The sequence below is a fragment of the Strongylocentrotus purpuratus genome, unplaced genomic scaffold, assembly GCF_000002235.5.
Source record: "Strongylocentrotus purpuratus isolate Spur 01 unplaced genomic scaffold, Spur_5.0 spur5_scaffold_16, whole genome shotgun sequence".
Classification (NCBI taxonomy): Eukaryota; Metazoa; Echinodermata; class Echinoidea; order Camarodonta; family Strongylocentrotidae; genus Strongylocentrotus; species Strongylocentrotus purpuratus.
This window is the reverse complement of record NW_022145601.1, coordinates 7,144,002-7,165,158: the sequence shown is the minus strand read 5'-3', so window position 1 is coordinate 7,165,158 and position 21,157 is coordinate 7,144,002. Positions and strand designations below refer to the sequence as shown.

The 21,157-nt window shown below is 36.7% G+C and overlaps 1 protein-coding gene across 11 annotated transcripts in view; it reads left to right on the top strand.

The window, feature by feature from the left end:
• LOC753159 (chromodomain-helicase-DNA-binding protein 5) overlaps positions 1–15,032 on the top strand; it is a 39,323-nt gene extending 24,291 nt beyond the window's left edge. For 4 of the 11 annotated variants that reach the window (XM_030986649.1, XM_030986655.1, XM_030986651.1 and 1 more), the window contains 9 exons: positions 602–1,181; positions 1,956–2,334; positions 3,248–3,380; positions 4,066–4,261; positions 4,725–4,882; positions 5,220–5,460; positions 7,620–7,805; positions 8,629–8,676; positions 11,874–15,032. In XM_030986649.1, the coding sequence (XP_030842509.1) occupies positions 602–1,181; positions 1,956–2,334; positions 3,248–3,380; positions 4,066–4,261; positions 4,725–4,882; positions 5,220–5,460; positions 7,620–7,805; positions 8,629–8,676; positions 11,874–11,941 (1,989 nt within the window). In that variant the 3' untranslated portion in view covers positions 11,942–15,032. Of the gene's footprint in view, positions 1–601; positions 1,182–1,955; positions 2,335–3,247; positions 3,381–4,065; positions 4,262–4,724; positions 4,883–5,219; positions 5,461–7,619; positions 7,806–8,628; positions 8,687–11,873 lie in introns of all 11 variants that reach the window. The other 7 variants (XM_030986648.1, XM_030986657.1, XM_030986650.1 and 4 more) reach the window with 7 other exon arrangements.
• The last annotated feature ends 6,125 nt before the right edge of the window (positions 15,033–21,157 follow it).

Below are 21,157 nucleotides of genomic sequence, written 5' to 3'. Positions count from 1 at the left end.
TGGCATGCATTCGATACTATGGAATGAAGTGCATGTTACTATGGTATGGACAATTAAGATGTAAGAGCTTGTTAGCTAAAGAGAAACATTACATTTTGTGCTTGACCCTATACATGTAGCTTGAATAGTCTAACATTTTAACACTGTCCGAATGATAATTGTAGCTGTTCAGATGTTTGAAATGGGTCCCCGTCTGGTCCCCAACCATCGAGCTGAAACTCGGTTTTGTGTTATCCCGTTTGAGGTTTTCATCACATGAACAAGTCCCCATAAATTCCTACTTTTGCATTTGTTTTGTAATGTAAAATATTGACATGCTTTAAAAATTATTATCATGAACATTGCGAGCATTTTCTCATCTTTGTGCTCTTGCAAACTTCAACTCTCTAAAGTCTCGGAGTGCATGCGCGAAACACACCAATGGTCGATGCTGATCTACTCATTCCATTCCGGCAAGATTAGTCGCACTAAGGAATAGTAGCACTCACCCTATAGGCTGAATATGGATGGGGATCGATGATTCATCAGCTAGCTGCGCTGACTCAGGCCTAGAACAGACCTTTCTTATTCAATGTATGTCTTCTCTTCCTTCTATCCTCAGGTGCTAGAATTCGAACCCATCAACGGCAGCGTGAGCCTCCCAGAGCTGATCAGCCAGCTGACTGGCAAGGGATCCTCCAGCAAGGGTAGCTCCAGGACCTCCTCACCCATCCCCACCCCAGCCAGAGTAGACTCACCGGCCAGTACAGTGGACTCCAAGATCAGCGACCAGGACGCCAAGGCCGCCGCCGCCGCTCTAGCATCAAAGACGGGAGACGCTGAAACAAAATCAGATAAGACTGATGAAGCTAAAACAGACTCTGACAAGGCTGAAGGAAAGACAGAAGGGAAGGAAGGGGAGGAGAAGAAGGAAGGGGAAGAGAAGAAAGAAGGGGAGGAGAAAATGGAAGTGGATGAGGAGAAGAAGGAGGAGAAATCAGATGAGAAATTAGATGAGAAGAAAGAGGAGGAGAAAACAGATGAGAAGAAGGATGATGAGAGTGCATCATCACCAAAGGAAGAGAAGATGGAGGTGGAGGAGAAGGATGGCGCTGCCAAGGAAACCAAGGATGAACCCATGGAGACTGATAAGGAGGAAACCAAGGAAGGTGATGAAGAGAAGAAGGAAGATGAATCTAAAGGTGAGTAAGAGAAATAAAGGGGTCACTTGCCCAAAGCCCACTTGGAGAAGGGGACTGGGAGAAACAGAAGAGGTTACTTCAAGAGAAGGTTGAGTTCTGGGAAGAGGTGAAAAATAATTCGTGAGCGTTATCATTGTTATTATGCAAGTGTGGAAGAACATCAGATAAAACATGTTCCCTGAAAATCATGGCTCTTCAAATGCCTTCATATTCTAAATATGTCATGTAACATCGTAAAAATCAGGATTGATTTTTACGCCACATGTTTGTGTAGTCCCGTATACATCTTTCTGTGTACAGTGTTTGTAACTTTTTCCAAGACTTGGCCAAATTTCTTATCATTTTTGATGATTCCAGAACCTTGCAATACACATGAATACTTATATGCTAGATGATCAATCTTTTTAGGTCGATTCCACAATGTTTCTTTCACAATGCAATCGCAAATAAGTGTTCATGGATACTTTAATTAATCAATAGGCATGGTTTATTTAATCAATTGGCATGGTTTATTTAATCAATAGACATGGTTTATTTAGTCAATAGACATGGTTCATTTAGTAAATGAATAATCTGATTGCTCTGAAGATTAGAGAAGGTAGTTTTTTAGTCTGTCCCTTGCACTAAATAGTACTTGTTTTGTCTGTCATGATGTATACCCTCCTTTTAGTTATCTGGAAAAATGTAGCAGTTGGAGGTATTGAAATAGATAATCTTTTTTCTCCGATAAGAGCCTTTTCATTTATATAACTCTCTTTGACTCGTCTTTGACAGCAGATGAAGCTGTGAAGAAGGAAGATGAGAAGACAGATGAGACCAAGAAGGAAGGTGACAGCGAAACCAAAGAAGAGGTGAAGGAAGAAACCAAAGCCGAGGAGGAAGACTCCAAGACGGAGAAGAAAGAGGACACCAAGGAAGAAACGGAGGATGACCAAACCAAGAAGGAAGAACCAAAAGAAGAGGCAGAGAAGGAGAAGGTGATCGTGAAGAAGCCGGAGAAGAGGCCGTTTGTGTTCAACATTGCAGACGGTGGCTTCACAGAGCTTCATACCCTGTGGTTGAACGAGGAGAGAGCAGCTAAGGAGATGTGTGATAATGAGGCTGAGATCTGGCATCGTAAGCATGACTACTGGTTGCTCCACGGCATCGTCAAGTATCCTTTCAAACTACTATGTAGCTTTGTGTTTAGCTTTTTGTAGCCAACTATACCCTATCTGTCAGTTAGTGTTTTGTGCTTGTTTTTTGTATAGACAAGTAGGTTGTATAATCTTGCACATTCATTTTTTTCACATACTCAATTAAAAATGACTTGTGACAAATTAAAATGAATTTATAAACCAACCATGTTGTTGACAAAGCTGCTCTTTTTTCATACAACATATATTCTCAAACATTTCGAAGGCAAGCATTTGTGTGGGTCAGTAATCAAAGGGTTATCATGTAGTTTAGGTTTCTACTAGCCTTGAATTTTAGTAGGCAAACTTTTGGTCACTCCTGTGGACTGTTTTAAAAAATAGTTGAGGTCGGTAGAAGACTAAACAAATGTGATGATTACCTTGTCAATTAATATAATCATTTTTTTTTTTTTTTTAAATTATGAAACAATATGTCTTTTATGTATATTTTGCTATCTGTATTATTTCTGCATGTGAAATGTGAAATCAATAAACTCAAACTCAAACTCAAACTCAAACTACATGATTCATCCAACCAATTAAAGTTTTCTGTATGATAGTTCAAAGTCAGCCACAAATCTTAAAGTTTATCTGCCTTAGTTTGGCCAGGAGGGATTAGACCTCCCTGCATGGGCACTCGGACAGGTGGTTATCTCATCAGCTCAGCTCTCAATTAACTTAAGAAATAGGGGCCATGGGGGACCACCGGTCACCGATTAGGCATCGTTTGCGATATAGAGGGTGCAAGTAGCTATGAGTAGTGCAGTGGGGCTTTAAGTATAATCCACTTTTTAGGTTGCACAGGTATGTATCATCACATCACTTTCCCAGTTTTGACATTGTCTGTATACTGCTTGTTGTCCACCCTTGACCCACCACACCTCTCACTAGACACGGATACGGTCGCTGGCAAGACATCCAGAACGATCCTGCCTATGCTATCCTCAATGAACCATTCAAGGTGGATCAAGGCAAGGGCAACTACCTGGAAATCAAGAACAAGTTCCTCGCTCGCAGGTTCAAGGTTCGTTTGACAAGATCATTCCTTTTATGAATTCACTTTCATTGTTTCGTTTTCAATATGGCTTTATTTTATTCTTGGTGTATATTTATCTTTTCACCTTTATGAATTACATCTTCTCTTTGATGAAATGTAAATTCTTCCAGTTGATATATGAGTAGGGAAATATTAACATGATGTCTTCGATGTTAATTGTGAATGTGTGGCTTCTGGAATTGTAACAGAATAATGATCTAGTTACATCAAATTTTAATGACACCAGACAAGCATATTGCCCTGAACTAAAGTTAGCTTAACAATAAATGGCCAAGTTTTGGGTCAATTTTTTTGGAGTCGGTGCGGCCTTGTGACTGGAATTTAATTTTTCATGGTGAAATGAAATGAGATGAGAATAAGCAAACCTACTGCGATCCATCTGCTAGCTGTATGCTAACACTTAAGTATCTTGTATTGTATATGAATGAATTTTATGTTGTGAGTCTTGTGAAGAGACTAATTGAGAGCACGCTTCACCCATGAGCAATCATTATCGCTTCGTCGCCATTTTGAAAGAGCAACTCTTTCATGCAATCAGAAATATTTGTGAAATATCAACGATTTGTTGTCCGGAAAAATTGTGTTTTGGGGCAGATTGCTACAATAAACTGTGCTTATATTTATTAATAACCTTTGACCTCTCACTTGACAGCTTCTGGAGCAGGGTTTAGTGATCGAGGAGCAGCTGCGCCGTGCTGCTTACCTGAACCTCACCCAGGACCCTAACCATCCAGCCATGGCCCTCAACGCTCGCTTCGCTGAGGTAGAATGCCTTGCAGAGAGTCACCAGCATCTCTCCAAGGAGTCCCTGGCAGGAAACAAACCAGCCAACGCTGTACTACACAAAGGTGAGTCTTACAGTGGTCTTTAAAGCAACCAAAGGCTGACATAGGAGACTGTAGTGATTGGAATTTATTGGAAAGCAATGGAATGTTTAATAAAAGTAGTAATAATAGTAGCAATATTGATAATCACTGTTTTAATGCTTTGCCTCTGAGGTAGCATAGGCACCTTTTTATGGTGACATTCCAGTTTCAATCGAATACACAGTCCAGTCCCAGAATGACTAACTTTTGATAAAAGTAGAACTCATACAAACATATCGGGGGAATAAAAAGAGTTTGAGGAAAATTAGACCACTAAAAAATGGAAATTATGATTCGTTTGTAATGACATGAAAACCTATGGAAAACTGAAGATCACCAGATATATTGCACATTGATTACAAGTTTCTGACATCATTCCCCTGCTACAATTCGAAGTAACACCAGATTACATTCATTTGTTCCCCTCTTTTTCTTCCTACCTCAGTACTTAATCAATTGGAGGAGTTACTGAGCGACATGAAATCAGATGTCGCCCGTCTACCGGCAACCCTCTCACGCATTCCACCGGTAGCTGCAAGGCTCCAGATGTCAGAGCGTAGCATCCTTAGCAGACTGGCTACCCAACCAGCCCCACAGGTACAGGTATGTACTGCAGGCCTGATAATTACCCAATTTTTCACCAATTTCTTGTTTTCTTTTTTTTCTTCCCAATTTTATCCCAATTTTCCTGATTTTTCCCTTATTTTCTCTATTTTTCCTGATTTTTCCCCAATTTTCTTACTCGTTTTCCTTCAAACTACCTTTTTGTATGTTTGATAAGTGATACACAATAAGATACATATTGAAGATTTAGAAATAATGTCAAATTTGGAATCTGATAAAAATGAAACGGAAGGTGACAAAGACATTAGACCCTAAAACCCAGAGCTGTGCAATGTTATCACATTCTCATTCTTTCTTTCTTTCTTTGTTTGCCTAGGCTGCTCAAGCAAACATTGCCAGCGCCTCCAGCCACAACCCTTACGCCCAGTACAGCAGCTCTAGCAGCTTCGGCGGTAGCTTCGCCACCAACTACGCCGGCTACAGACCCACTGGTCAGTACAACCTTACCCAGGGGCTGGCCCCTGGGCTACACTCTCGTGTACCCGCACAGTCCATGGCTGCTGCAGCCTCCGCCCCCTCCTCATCAAAGCGTGCACCTGCCACGCTCGGTGGTCGAAGTAAGTGCGTGTCATGAACCGGCAACGGCAGAAAAGGTCTCCTCTAACAAAACACTCCTTATTCTACTATCTACCTCAATAATACAAATTGTCAATTTAATCTATTTCCAAATTCTTTTTGTGGTGGTCTTTTAAGCTAAACCATTAACCATTTATATTTATTTCTCTTTCTATGGCTAACATCAGAAGTTCAAGTTTCTGTAACAAAAGGTTACAGTATCTTGTCTGTGTTTTTCAATTCATTCATCTAAATTAATCCCATTCTTGTTAATAAAAGGAAAAATGCATTGCTCTTTGATGTACTTTTGTTTTCCACACCAAAATATTTATTTAAAAAAAAGTCATGCACCAATTCTTTTCTGTTTCCTTCTATATCCATGTGTGTTGTGGATTACTAAACAAATTAAAAAACTCATATAATCTTTTAAGCAAGATCTGTAAAATCCAAAGCACTCAAATGTATCACATTTAAGGTTTTTTCAGAGGTATTAGATGGTATGGTTGGAGCTGAGGAACTTATACTGTTTGCACCGTGCCCTGTCTTTGACACCCACTTACTTGGTAAACCCTTCGGCCGGTATTCTACCAATTCAATTAAACCCGACAGTGGAACCAAGTTGAGGAGTAAAGCAAAAACTTAGACGTCAATCTAAGCTTGATAAAACTCAACTTTATACCAAATTTCAACCCACTGTTGGTTTGAATTTCAGTAGAATACAGGCTTTTCAGTTTTCTATTAAAATATCATTGTATCACTCTACACACTGTATTTTAGGATATCGGGGCAGTGTTTCCCAAAACCATCATAAGAACAAGTTCGCCGACATCCCATTATAAGCGATGTATTACAAAGAACAAGCGTTTCAATAGAATGTCGGTGAACTTGTACTTATGATGGTTTCATGAAACAATTTCCTGGTTGACTATATGGATTATGTATATTAATGGTGAAAGAATTAATTTTTTTCTCATTCATTCGTTGTATGTGAGTCCATTTGATGTCAATATACTTTTTTCATTCTCTTGGACTGATTTTGAAATGGCTTATAATGGCTGACGGAGCATTTAAAAAAGTTCCAAGTTACACTGGACATATGATTTCTAGTGTATTATTTCTCACTTGTGGACTTACTTTTGTAGAAGTTTTCCTCTGGGATAATTAAAAGCAGTAGACATCTCTAACATCTTATTTTGAACCATTTGTATTTGCACATTGGTCGTATATCACTGGAATCTAATGAAAATATATCATTAGTGTAAATGTGTAGATATCAACTTATATTGTATTATTTATTTACGATATTATGGAGTTTACTTTGATGATACAGATCAAGTGTATATCTTTTAATTTTGTTTTTTTGACCTATTTAATTTCTCCTTGTTTGCAATTGTGTGCTGTTGAGTATCTCTTGTTACTATATTTAGTCATTGGCATTCATCATTCAGTGTATTTAAATAACATGATCCATGAGTTCAATTTGATTATTATGAATGTCATGTGCATTATCAGTAGTATAATCATGGCATTCCATCATCATCCTAATACTCCTCATCATCAACATCAATATAATCCTTATCGACATTATCGTCGTCGTCATCATCATCCTTTTTCTATTCAAAAAAATTACTATTACCACCAGCACCATCATCAATATATTGCCAGTATCATCATCATCATCATCATCATCATCATCATCATCATCATCATCATCATCATCATCATCATCATCATCATCATCATCATCATCATCATCATCATCATCATCATCATCATCATCATCATCATCATCATCATCATCATCATCATCATCATCATCATCATCATCACCATCATCATTACCCGTCACCACCATCATCATCATCATCATCACCACCATCATCACTATCATCATCAGCAGCATCATCATCACCATCATCATCACCATCATCATCACCATCATCATCATCATCATCATCATCAATTATTATCACCGTCATCATTCACATTATCCCGCCTCCACCCCCCCCCCCCCCTCATCATGACTATCATCATTGTCAACATCATCGCCATCATTATCATCACTATCATTATCATCATAATCATAACTATCATCATTGTCAACAGCAGCAGCATTATTATCATCATCATCTCCTCTCTCTCTCTCTCCTCCCTCACACAGCCGTCCAGCCTATCCCTCAGGGTAATGTGCAGGTGGTACCAGGCAGCTCTCGCCCTCAGGCCCTGGCCGGGGGTAAGGGCTCCAGCAGTGGAGCCGGTGGCTCGTCCTCCTCCTCCTCTCAACCCTCCAGCAGTAACTACTACTCCACCATGCTCAGTAATGCATCCAGTGCTATCTCGAGCTCAGGTATGTACCTCAAATATTCATCTTTTCCCCTTCATGCTAATGAGTATTAGTAGTGTATCATTTAGTGCTTATACAGTCAAACCTGCTTTAGTGACCACCTATCTACAAAGACCATATTTCTTGTTTCCCTTGAAAATTGTTTCTCATTGAAACATGCACTGAAGAAACCTGTCTACAAAGACCACTTTTTTGTGTTTCCCTTAGGCAGTCGCTGTAGACAGGTTTTGACTGTATATCATAATTCTGCGCCTCTGGTGAATCAAAACTGCACCATAAAATTGGCTGTTGACTGCTATGTGACAAAGCAATGTTTGACGGACATCTTTTGACCAAAGTATCAATTTCAAAGATTCACACATGTATTGCATAAGGCCAAATGTTCAACAAATATTGCCTGCAAATTTGGAGGTCATGGTTCAAACTATAGCTGAAGTCGAAATTGAGATTCTACTATTTCACCCCAGTGTCAAGATGTTCCTCAAAGCATTCATTGTTAACATAGTGTTCTAGAATCATCTAAATTTTGAACAATTGACTAAATCTTGCTGAAAAGTACTAACAATGGAAAAACCTGCACACAGATTTTAGTACATGGGACCATAAAAACACCTGGCAGCAGAATTAAAGTTGTAAATTATTTCTAGCTGTATAGGAAATATAAGAATATTTCAAGAGCAATTCTTCTCACTGTACATTGCCGCTCTGAAATTCTGTCCATATGCGAATAAAAAAAAATGATCAGATCATTGCTCAATTTGTTGTTGCCCTCTACATGAATGGTTTGTAATACCATTCATCTTCCTTGTCTATCCCACCCATGCAGGTGTTCCTCAGAGCAAGGGATCTATCTTGAAGGGAGAGCCCAGCACGGGTAAGTGAAGGTGTGCACGAAAACTCTCCTATTATTTTGATTATACTAACAACTCATCACCATATTTTGCTAACATGAATGACATAATATCAATGCATAGTCGTCATAGGTCATAACTGAGGCTGTAGATATTAGTACCTGGCAGGTTTTACACAAAAAGACCGGCTGGTGTTTATAGAAGTATACTAACTTCAGTCCAGGTTTAGGTGGATAGAGCTAGTCCTGATTTCTGGAGCACCAAGTGCCTTGACCCAGTATTATAAATGACCTTCACTGTAAATTAGTTGGTTTAACAAGGCTTAGGGTTTACCTTTTAGGCTAAACCCATGTGAACATTAGCAGTTGTATACTATCCTTGAAGTCTCATTAGCACTATGCAGACAGAATTACAGCAATATGTAAACTAAAGAGCTTGACACATGGTGTTAAAGGTGAAGTCCACTCTAATATTAGTTGGTTTTTATTTATTAGGAGGGGCACTTGCAAGATACGTCCCAGGATTTGCCAATTTGTGTTTGATTGATGTCACCTTCAAAAATTCATAATTTTCTAATTTTTAATTGGTTTTTGTTTAAATCTTTCACTGAACTGTCTCTCTAATTTGTCTGCTTCTATTGAAAGCAACTTAATATCAGAGTGGACTTCCCCTTTTAACAAGGGTTAGGGTTTACCTTAGGCTACCCCTGTGAACATGAACAGTTGCATACTAACATTGAACTCTCACTAGCACTATGCAGACTAGATGTCTGTACAATAACTTTGGTATATAAGCAATTTATGTCATATGAACCAGCTATTTGATAGCACAAGTACCTATATCACGATTGAATGATGGCCATCGCAGTACAACATGCACTTTGCATATCTGTTCATCATTTTCATTCAAGATCTTGACATTATTTCGTGAAGGTTGAGGGGGTGGATATGAGGACACAATTATTTTGCGATTATATTATCAGTCCCTTTTTCACAATTTTGTACAAGGATAATTAGAGCTCATGGGTTAGTATTACACAACAGATTGAATGCATGCTTGGAGCATGTAAAACGGAAATCTGCATGTTTCATTAAATCAATTGAAAGTGTCAACATGGTGCTTCTATTTTAAACAGATAGCAGATACATGTCATTCTTAAATGAGGTGGGGAAAAAAGGAAAGAAAAAAAAAGTCAGATTTAGGGGTTGTTGGTTGCAAAACACCAAGAAAATAATATATCCTTTAAAAAATACACATTTTTCTTGTAATTAACAGAAATTGTAACTGTTTAAAGCTGGGTAAATTTTTATAAATCACGGGCAATAGTTCTCAATACTTTATAGAAATAGATTTAGCATTGCAATCATTTACTCTCCATCACACACACACTCACTCTCTCTCTCTATATCTATCTTTCTCTCTCTCTCTCTCTCTCTCTCTCTCTTTCTCTTTCTTTCTCTCTCTCTCTCTCTCCTTTATTCATATTCAATGAACACACGATAGCAGTAGTATACAGAATAAGAGAGCTTAGAATCATTCAAGAATATTTAAAGACTTTTATGACCTCCATAGGATACAAACATGGCAATTTTCATCATATTCACTTGATCGCTCATTCATTCATTCGATCTCTGATTTTGTTTTTCATTCATTTTATATTTTACTTTGAAAGGAGAGGATTATTTTGTTCGCATTGTGTGCAATTATTGCCTGAAAGACTAACACAATTTGTTTTTACTAACATAGATGCATCTTGCACTTAAATTCTGAAGATCAAATTCAAATGTGTGAACTACATCAAAAATGAAGAGATATTGTCAAATTACGGTGTTGACGTAATTCTAGTAAATTGTCTTTTGACAACTTTAATCTTTACAAACACTAACTTGTATGTAATGCAGGAACCAGCAGTTGTCCCACATAAAATATTGGCAGCAAGAAAAGTATTTATATCAATTTAAATTGGCTAATTTTGTTTCTTTTTGTGAGAACATAGAAACAAACTGGTGAAATTATGATGAGAGCGATTAATGATGTGATTTATTTTTGCTCTGGTATCGATGAAAATAATACATCCATAGGATTCTTTACAAATTTACCCATACAAAATACAGTCAAACCTGTCATAGTGGCCACCTGTCTATAGTGGACTGATCACCTATAATGTCCCCCTCTAGGATAAAATGTGTGTTGAAGAACCTTTCTAGAAAGACCATGTGTCTATAGTGGCCAGTTTTTCCTTTTCCCTTGGATGGCCTTTATAGACAGGTTTCCCTGCTGTGAGATCTAACAGCATGAAAAGATATTAGATGTAAAGTGCTATTCTGGGCCCTGTTTCATAAAATTTGTTATCAATAACAAATGCTACATTTCTATGACAAATTTGCTCTCAGCCAATCAAATGTCATGAATTCAGTAGCTTATAACAGTTATTGTAACTTGTTATTGGTAACAAGTTTTATGAAACAAGGCCCTGCTACCTGGATAGTCCTTAAGGCTTTTCTGCTGTTCTGCTTTGTGCTTTAAGGAAAACCTTCTTGGACAAAATATGAATGTGTCATGGTCTGACAATCCTAGGCTGTATTCTGTCAAAGGCACAGGGTTAGAACTTGGTTTACAATTTGATTTGATTAGATTTAGGGTTAGAATAGGGTTAGGTATAGTGATGGGTCCAGGCAGTGTCCAAGATAGAAATATAGGAATGCAGAATAATTTGTCAGTTGTCACCAGAGTATATGTTGAACCCTTGGACTGTGTATCCTTGAATCAGTATATCATATTTCGCTTGCTTAAAGCCTGTTTAAAGTGTTGGGAGCCCTAAATTTGCCAAAAATTTGAGTGCAAAATTTCACTTCAATTATATCATAATGTGAAAGAAGATGTCATTTAAGACACACTTTTGCAAAGATTACCCCCCTCCCCCCCAAAAAAAAAGTGTTTTGAAGACAAATGTTGATAAAAGAATACATAAGTTGGGTTTTCTGTTGTAAGCAGCAAACCTATATTTTGCATTGTTTCATCAATATGACTTGAAACATTTCTTTTGAAAATCCTTGCAGATATTTGTCTTAAATGACATCCTGTTTCTTATTATGATACAATTTAAGTGAAATTTTGCCATTAAATTTTGAGGCTCTCAACACTTTAGAGGGGCGTTAATGCTGATAAGAGTAATATTCTTTACTGACTTTCTTTTCTTGTTTGATTCCATTCTTTTTAGCAGCGAAGGACCTCAGAAAAACCGACGGCAGTGGAGACGGCTCGAAAGAAATCATCCTCATTGACTAAGTTATTCAACCATTTTTGTAAAATGTAAATTGTAGAATGTAAAATGAAAAGTTGGCCATTTGCGTGATACTTGTACAAAGAGACTACACAGTCTATAAACTCAGTTTCATCTCTGTTCCGTGAGGAAATATTTTTGCCAGTAAAATTGAAAGGAAAAAATTAAGTGGTGTTCCACTTGAGTATGTGTATTATTGCACACAACTCTGTTAATTCTCTACATAATTCTTGATTGGTATTGTGGCTTGTTGTGCTGAGTAGAAATCTTGAGCCTGAGTGGTTCAGCATCCATCCATCTACATGTATGCAGTATCATGCCTCTGTATTACAAAGCTCAACAAGACTCAAGGAAGACATGAAAAGCTGACATTTCAAGACATGAATCCAAAATGAATACTGCAACCGATAAATCCAGTATTGTGTTTCGATAGGTTGTCATGTCAAAGTCGATGAACCATCACTTCAGATTTCAGATTCGAGAGGCATCAGTGCTATTTCGTACGCATCAATGCTGATTTAATTGGTATGCATTGTTGTGGACATTGTGTTCATTATGCGTATTCCGTAATGTGTATATTTTGGTCATACTGTAAATTAGGTGCTTATTATCACTCCTCATCTAAATATTCCGGTAAGGTGCGGTGATTTATTTTTTTTGTCGAAGATTGTATCATTGTACGTGTTTGGAGATTTATCTATTAACCTTGTACATGTGTTCGTAGATGGTTATTCCTCACTAGCTGTGCTATGAACTAGTTGTTATCATTTGTTGTAAAGGTGTTGATTTCAACGTGAAATTTACTAATTATGAAATTCAATCATGAATGCAACTTGAATTAATCGAATGGATGGAAAGGTGATGAGATTCAAGCATGAAAACAGACATACCTCAATTATTAAAGCATTTTAGTGATTGGTGTCAGAATTATCAATTATGATGTACGCTATAGTATGGGTCGCCATGATGGGATTTTCACTTCAGTTTATACAGCGATGATGATCTTGCAAGAATCACATGCCTTTATTCTGTGTGAGATTCACAGTCAAAACATGACCTGATGGATAGACACATCGGTTGGTCAGAACAAAGACTTGTAGGCAATGACTTAAAAAGGGCAAGACTTTGTGCACTGAGCATAACTTACACCTGTATACAGCAGGGAAGCCGAACTACCAAATCTCGCTTAAAACACAGACTTATTTCTCTACATGTGGGACTATACATACATCTTGCTCTGTCATACATTTGTTGTTGTCAAGGAAGGAGAGTCGTTTTTCTGTTGATGTTAAAGTAAAACTAGTATATTCTGTATGGTAGCACAATGTTTGTAGTCTTGTTCATTGTATCTACGGTATAGAAATAGACACATGAAGCTAGCTTTTGTAGTAGACTAAAAATGCTTCGAGGACAAGAAAGAAGTGGACAGGGAAATGAAAATATGAAAAGATTTAGTGCCTTTTTTGAGCTGAAATTTGCTGCCATGGCAGGCTACCGGGTTGTACATGTTTCCGTCTTCGCTGTTTTAGTAATGATAATGTATACGGCTAGTGATGTTATTGTACTGGTATTGACTAGAAGCCGAGTATTGTAGAATAGATGACGTTCGGATTAGGAGAGCGTAGAAGTGATCTGTTTGGAATTGTTCACATGTTTCAATTTTCAATGCAAGGATTTTAATTCATGCTTGGTGAAGTAATATAATATAGTCAAACCTGCTTCAGTGAGCACCTGTCTATAAAAAAACACATCCATTTTCCTGGATGTATTCATTTCGGCTATATATGTATTAAAAAAAAAATTGTATCATAATTTACTCTACTTAATTGCATTTCAAATTTTTCTCATCCATCTCTGGAAGTATTGTTGATTTGATAAAATAGCTTAATTGTTTCCATCATTTCAGTGATTCAATGAACGGGAACATCATTGATCAAGCCGTAATAGATTCCAGCTTGAAAACAAAAATTATACAAAGATTGACTGCTCTTGTGGTCTTTAGACTGGAGATGCGTCAATATGAACTCACCGTTCACTTCAAGATAAAATTGTAAATGAAAGGTTCAAACAGTGGACAAGTTTTTGAAGAAATTTGGCTTGCTTTTTTTTTCTCCGTCCAGCACTGGAATTATTCCAACTATCTTGTGGTATTGTGTCAATGTCTGTATTCTAAGAAAATGTGTTTATTTTCACATGTACCAATACATAAACAAGCTTGCTGGGCAGAATCAAGTGCTAGCGAGTTTATTGTTACCACCACAAATACTCTGTTTCATGTCGTTTCCATACATAAGTTTGTCTAATTGTGTTTAAATTTTAATAGCACTTGCTGTCCACTTCAATCAGGCTAGAAAAGGAAACGGTAATGATGTATTGTGTAGTGCTTCGATGGGTTACTTGAAACTGGAACGGCACTGTATGAAAACAGTTATGATCAAAGGGTTGATAAGTTCACAATATTTACATTTGATTAATTTATTTATCTGTTCATTACAATAAGTGTAGATGTACAACTGCACACCATTGCATTTTGAAAGACCGAATGAAACGGAAAAGGGAAGTCTGCCCGACAATGATTATGCAACTGATTGTCTTTTGTAGAATCGAAAAATAGGTTTGGAAATGTAGTGAGCTAACCATCTACTACGTTTTTCAATTTGTCCCTTGTGGTGTTGTAATTTCATTCAACGTAGGCAAGAAAGAGAGTTGCAGAAAATATCAACCATGAGCTAGTTTACCAGTTTCCCAATACACTCTTTATATGATGAATGTTATGTGTACTAAACCGATGCAGGGTATTCATTTTTACGACATGGCAATGAAGGTGAATCTAATGATATTAACGACATCTCAGCAGAACATTTGTTTAACAAAATATTAAAGTTAGGAATAGGCATTAGTCCGATAGCATATCTTTTGGGTAATGTATGGTTTTATAAGTAAATTAATTCATTCCTTGTATTGTGGAAGGCATGAGAGGATTTTAACACCGTGCATATTTATTACATTTGGTACCTGATGTTCGTTCGCAGGGGACTGAAAAGTCGTTTATATGTGAGGAAGAATAAAAGCAAAAAGAATTGCACAACAAGTTTACTGCATGGTTCAGTGTATGTTGTATAATGTGTGGTATTCGATCATTTCTGTTAAAGATAAAGACCAGTTATGGTCATGCGATTGCATTTTGAAAGACACGCTGTGGAATCGATCAGAAAAGGTTGATCATCTAGCATGTAGGTATTGGTGTGGACTGCAAGGTTCTGGAATCATCAAAATGATAACAAATTTGGCCCAGTCTTGGTAAAGTTACAAGCACTGTACACAGAAAGATATATATGGGACCACGCACATGTGCGTGACACATGCGTTATATCTATCAGGTCCAAATAGATAATTTACCAAATATATCAATTAGTAGGTGGTTTCTCACTAAAATTTGTATGATCACGTATTAGTCAAAACATATTCTTTCACATGATTGGTAATAAGAGCTTCCATTTCATTTTTCGAGAGGGGGGCGTTTCCTAAACTAGCCTTTACCTTTAAAGGAAGTTTCTAGCTTAAATTATAGTGAAGTTCATGACATCATAGGCGGGGATGTGGCAGGGGTAACGCGAGATAAAACGTTCAGATGTGCATGATCAAATCTCTTAGGATAAAACCGTCTTATAATTAAAAAAATGAACCAAGTTTTGATGAACACCTTGTATTAATAAGTACTCCTATTTGTCCAGTGCTATAGAGCTTTTCAGCCAAAATTTGAGTTCTAATTTTGATAATTCCAAAACCTCAAAATACATGTATACAACAATCGTCAATTCAGTTTTGCATTTTCTGTCACAATGAAATCACAATGAAATCACATGATCAAGGCACAACTTTAAATTTTTACTTCATGCTCCAAAATACACACCTCCTATCCCCAAGTAGTCTATAACTTTCCTTTCACTACATATCACCTTTCCTGCCTTTCTTTTCTGCCTGTCTTGACCCCCTTTGTCTTTCTGCATTTCCTTCTATTTTCTTCCACTTATCTTGACAAATTTAGTTCTGCATGTCTCGTCTAGGATTTAAAAAAAAAAATTGAAGATAATAGCCCTATACCTTCTATACTTTTCAGTGGACCCTCGTTATAAAGAGCAGTGTATTGTATAAAGTGGTTGGAACAGCTCTGATTTTAACTCGCTGTGACTTTGTATTCTACTGTATCGTAGCCATGATAAAACAAGATTTAAGTGTAAAAAGGTAATTTCCTTTATCCAAATGTGTCAGTTATCATCGAGATCCCACAGTATACTACCATCTACAGTGTATGCCATCTAGGCTTGTTCGGATACGACTTGGCAAAACCGGGGTATTTTTTAATGACGTGAAGTGTAATGAGCTTTACATTTCTGTATCTTGTAACATAGAACTCGGCTACACGCAGATGAAGCCCTTAATTGTTGTGTGCAGTTGCCTTTACTAAACACAGTTTTAAAGAAAAAGTTTTTAAAAAGAAGTTTATCATGCCATATCTGAACAAGCCTTTAATGTTCTATGGCTCAACTAATTCCTATAAATTATTTGTGACACAAAGAAGACAATTACATCACAATGGATGTCAAAACAATTTATAGAAAGTATATCATTTTATTCCGATTCAATCCCGACAACCATACATATACGCAAAAAAAGGTTACCTATTGGTACTGATATTAACTGGAATGTTATCAAGTGCAATCCACCATAGGAGTATTGAGAATGGACTTCAAACACACAAGTTTAATGTTACAAAACCCTGTGTCATTAACTGAACTCTTTTACATAATAACCATCTATTTCCAAAAATCACAATTTTACAAACATGCTGGCAAAAGAAAGAACCTCAAATGGCAAAAAGACATGTAATAGTACTGATTAATTTGGTTTACAACCATATTATATTATAATGAAAGCACTAAAAAACATGAGTAGTACGCCAGTGTATCATGTAAAATACATGTAATACAAAAAACATCTAAATTCCATTCAAAATGAAATATATTATAAAAAATATCATGCATCATAACAATGTTGAATTGTGTTTAATTAAAGATAAAGGTGAGTTCTGGTAATGCGATTGCATTGTGAAAGAAAAGGTGTGGAATGGATCAGAAACGGTTGATCATGTAGCATGTAAGTATTGGTGTGCACTGCAAGGTTCTGGAGTCATCAAAATCATAATAAATTTGGCCGAGTCTTGGTTAAGTAACAAGCACTGTTCACAGAAAGCTATATATGGGACAACACACATGGTGTCGGGGCTAGTACTACCTTGATTTCCTTGTCTTCCTATGCTCATTACTCAGCCAGTATACATTTTCTTCCAAAATTGTTTGGCACATGTCATTTGTTTGTAATCTTGAACATTCAGTGTAAGTTTCGTTTGATTCTGTAAGAATTAATTTTCTTTCTTTTTACCAGAACTGGAGTTTATCTTTAACAATCACAAAATGATAATACATAAAAAGAAACACACTTAGGCGCCACGGATTTATTCAACTGGCATTCGGAATGCATTCGGAATGTCCTTGTTAATCTTTCTGGAATGTATCTGGAATGACCCCATTCTAGCCACATTCTCAAAAAATCGATGCGACCTGCGCCTATTGTCTAGAGAACAAAGGGGCATTCCAGAATGCGCACATTCTGGAATGCATTCTGGAATGCGCCTTTGTTCTCTAGACAAAAGGCGCAAATCGCATCGACTTTTTGAGAATTGGGCGATTAAAAAGCATGTCCGAGACGCTGGCGATTAATCAGAATTGCGTAATTTCAAATGCCTGCCAAAGTGACTACAGCGCGGCGCACAACAGGCTATAACATTCGTTCTCTCAACTTCTGATTTTCTGAAGTTGATAACAGCGGAAATACGTTGTCTCCTAATTGAAGGGAAAAAATATCTTGGAATTACGTTTCCATTTTCCAATAAAAAAAAGTTACGATCGCTTTATTTCTTAACCGTTAAAATGAATTTTGACGCTACGAGCTTGTTTTAATACAAGTATTTTCCTGCTCGAAAAAAGATTGCATTTATATAAAATAAATTCTTTGTGTTTTCAAATTTCTGCCGACATAGTGTTGGAATATGAATAAGTATCATATTTATTTAGACAGCGCGGAGCACTTTTAGAAGGAGTAAGAGCTATTTTTATTTATCTTTTTAAACAAGGTATAACATTCGTTCTCTCAACTTCTGATTTTCTGAAATTGATAACAACGGAAACACGTTGTCTCCTAATTGAAGGAAAAAATTATCTTGGTATTACGTTTCCATTTTCCCATAAAAAAGTTGCGGCCGCTTTATTTCTTCCCCGGTAAAATGAATTTTGACGCTACGAACGAGTTCTAATACAAGTATTTTCCCGCTCGAAAAAGATTACATTTATATAAAATAACTTGTTTGTCTGTTCAAATTTCTGCCGACATAGTGTTGGAATATGAATAAGTATCAGTTTATATAGACAGCGCGGAGCACTTTTAGAAGGAGTAAGAGCTATTTTTATTTATCTTTTTAAACAAGGTATAACATTCGTTCTCTCAACTTCTGATTTTCTGAAGTTGATAACAACGGAAACACGTTGTCTCCTAATTGAAGGAAAAAATTATCTTGGTATTACGTTTCCATTTTCCCATAAAAAAGTTGCGGCCGCTTTATTTCTTCCCCGGTAAAATGAATTTTGACGTTACGAACGAGTTCTAATACAAGTATTTTCCCGCTCGAAAAAGATTACATTTATATAAAATAACTTGTTTGTCTGTTCAAATTTCTGCCGACATAGTGTTGGAATATGAATAAGTATCAGTTTATATAGACAGCGCGGAGCACTTTTAGAAGGAGTAAGAGCTATTTTTATTTATCTTTTTAAACAAGGTATAACATTCGTTCTCTCAACTTCTGATTTTCTGAAGTTGATAACAGCGGAAACACGTTGTCTCCTAATTGAAGGAAAAAATTATCTTGGTATTACGTTTCCATTTTCCCATAAAAAAGTTGCGGCCGCTTTATTTCTTCCCCGGTAAAATGAATTTTGACGCTACGAACGAGTTCTAATACAAGTATTTTCCCGCTCGAAAAAGATTACATTTATATAAAATAACTTGTTTGTCTTTTCAAATTTCTGCCGACATAGTGTTGGAATGTGAATAAGTATCAGTTTATATAGACAGCGCGGAGCACTTTTAGAAGGAGTAAGAGCTATTTTTATTTATCTTTTTAAACAAGGTATAACATTCGTTCTCTCAACTTCTGATTTTCTGAAGTTGATAACAACGGAAACACGTTGTCTCCTAATTGAAGGAAAAAATTATCTTGGTATTACGTTTCCATTTTCCCATAAAAAAGTTGCGGCCCCTTTATTTCTTCCCCGGTAAAATGAATTTTGACGCTACGAACGAGTTCTAATACAAGTATTTTCCCGCTCGAAAAAGATTACATTTATATAAAATAAATTGTTTGTATTTTCAAATTCTTTAAACTCGGTCAAACTATCATCAATCTCTTTCTCTCTCTTTTGTTGTTGTTGCCATTTTGCTTTCGTTCAAATCAACTGCGTGTCAAGTAAATTACACTACCCGTTCAATAAATGCAAGGGAAAAGATTTAACGGTGGAGGCAAAGGACGTATTTTACTCAGTGGGAACATCATAATTATTCTGTATTAACATCGACTTCCATTACGACTGGTTCCTAGGAAACCAAAAAATATCGATGGACGATGCTCCCCCCCCCCCCCTTCCCCGAAAGATTGAATGGAATATGAAACATCTGAGACTTGGCATTTATAAATTGTACTTAATTAAAATAAATGGGCAATCCAACCCTGTGGTGGAAATTTGCTTTAAAGGAAAGCAAAACAAATCAGGGGAAAACATTCATAAAAGTTTGAAAAACGATCCGATAAACAAGATCAGATAACAAAACAAAGGCCTTTGCGGGTTGTGAAAACAGCCATTAAATAACCGACCCCTGACTTGGTAATTCTTCTCCCCTCTAATTACCAGTGTCGGAACTCTGACAATACAGTTTTCATGTTATCAACTTGATCAATTTAGCGAATCATTCATGTATGGACCTCCTCTATTATGAAACGCTTATCTCAGCTGCCTGGACCGGATCCCACAATAAGAGGAACAAACGAATGTAAAGGTGTAACTACTCTGGAAGATTACCGTGTTGAAAGAAGAGGATGTAGGCCCAAACGTAGGTCAAGCTACATGACAATACAAACAACCACTCTTTATGTACCTTTACGAGGGCATGTAACCATTTTAGAGCAGGTTTGAGTTATAGGTATAGCCACGAATATGAGAATTTTCCTGGGCAAATATGCTACCATTGTTAAAGGGGAAAAAAAAGCAAGGCAACATAAAAAAAAAAAAAGTTTTCTGGCAATAAAGAAAAGCGAGTGCAAGATGAAGAAATTAATGTCTATTATCATTACTATTCTATTACAATATTGTAAGCATCATCATCGCCATCATCATCATCATCATCATTTCATGTATACATGCCATCTACAGAACTGATCATGAAACGAAGATTAACAAAGTTTTATTGACAGGATAGGTTGAAAGAGAACACAGATGGAGACGAAGACAAATAAATTGAATTCTCACGAGGGATAACCAAAACAAGTCTAGCTGTTCAATGGTTATCCTGATAAATGGGGTTTGTGTGTCATTTTATTCCATAAAATATATCTAGGCAATAGTGGTAAGATTGTAATATGGTAAGGCACACGGCAGATGAATATTTCTAATTATGAGAAACAAAGTCGAAAGTATTCAAAGTAAATATTATTGTTGTTTTCGAGAATAAAACAATGTTCATTTCAAAATGCATAAGTTCCCCAAATAGTCCTATATTTGATTTGCACATTTAAAAGAAAGGGCATTTAGTGTAGATCATGGCATAATGTTGGTCAGAATATAGTTACAAAATGTGTCGAAAACCCGTGTAAAACGAAGGCTTAGGCCTATTATTTATGGCTCGGTTGATAATCGGCCAAGCTTTAGCACACGACAATCATAGACAATGGGGGAATGAATGGAGGTATCGACCGATCTTACGCAATTTGTATCGTGAGTGTATTGAAAAGGAAAGACGTGAAGCTTCAGCAAAATAAGACGGCAATTTCCCTCAAAAAATAACAGACCTTATTTTTCGTATTGATGATCATTACTTATATCTTTAGAAAT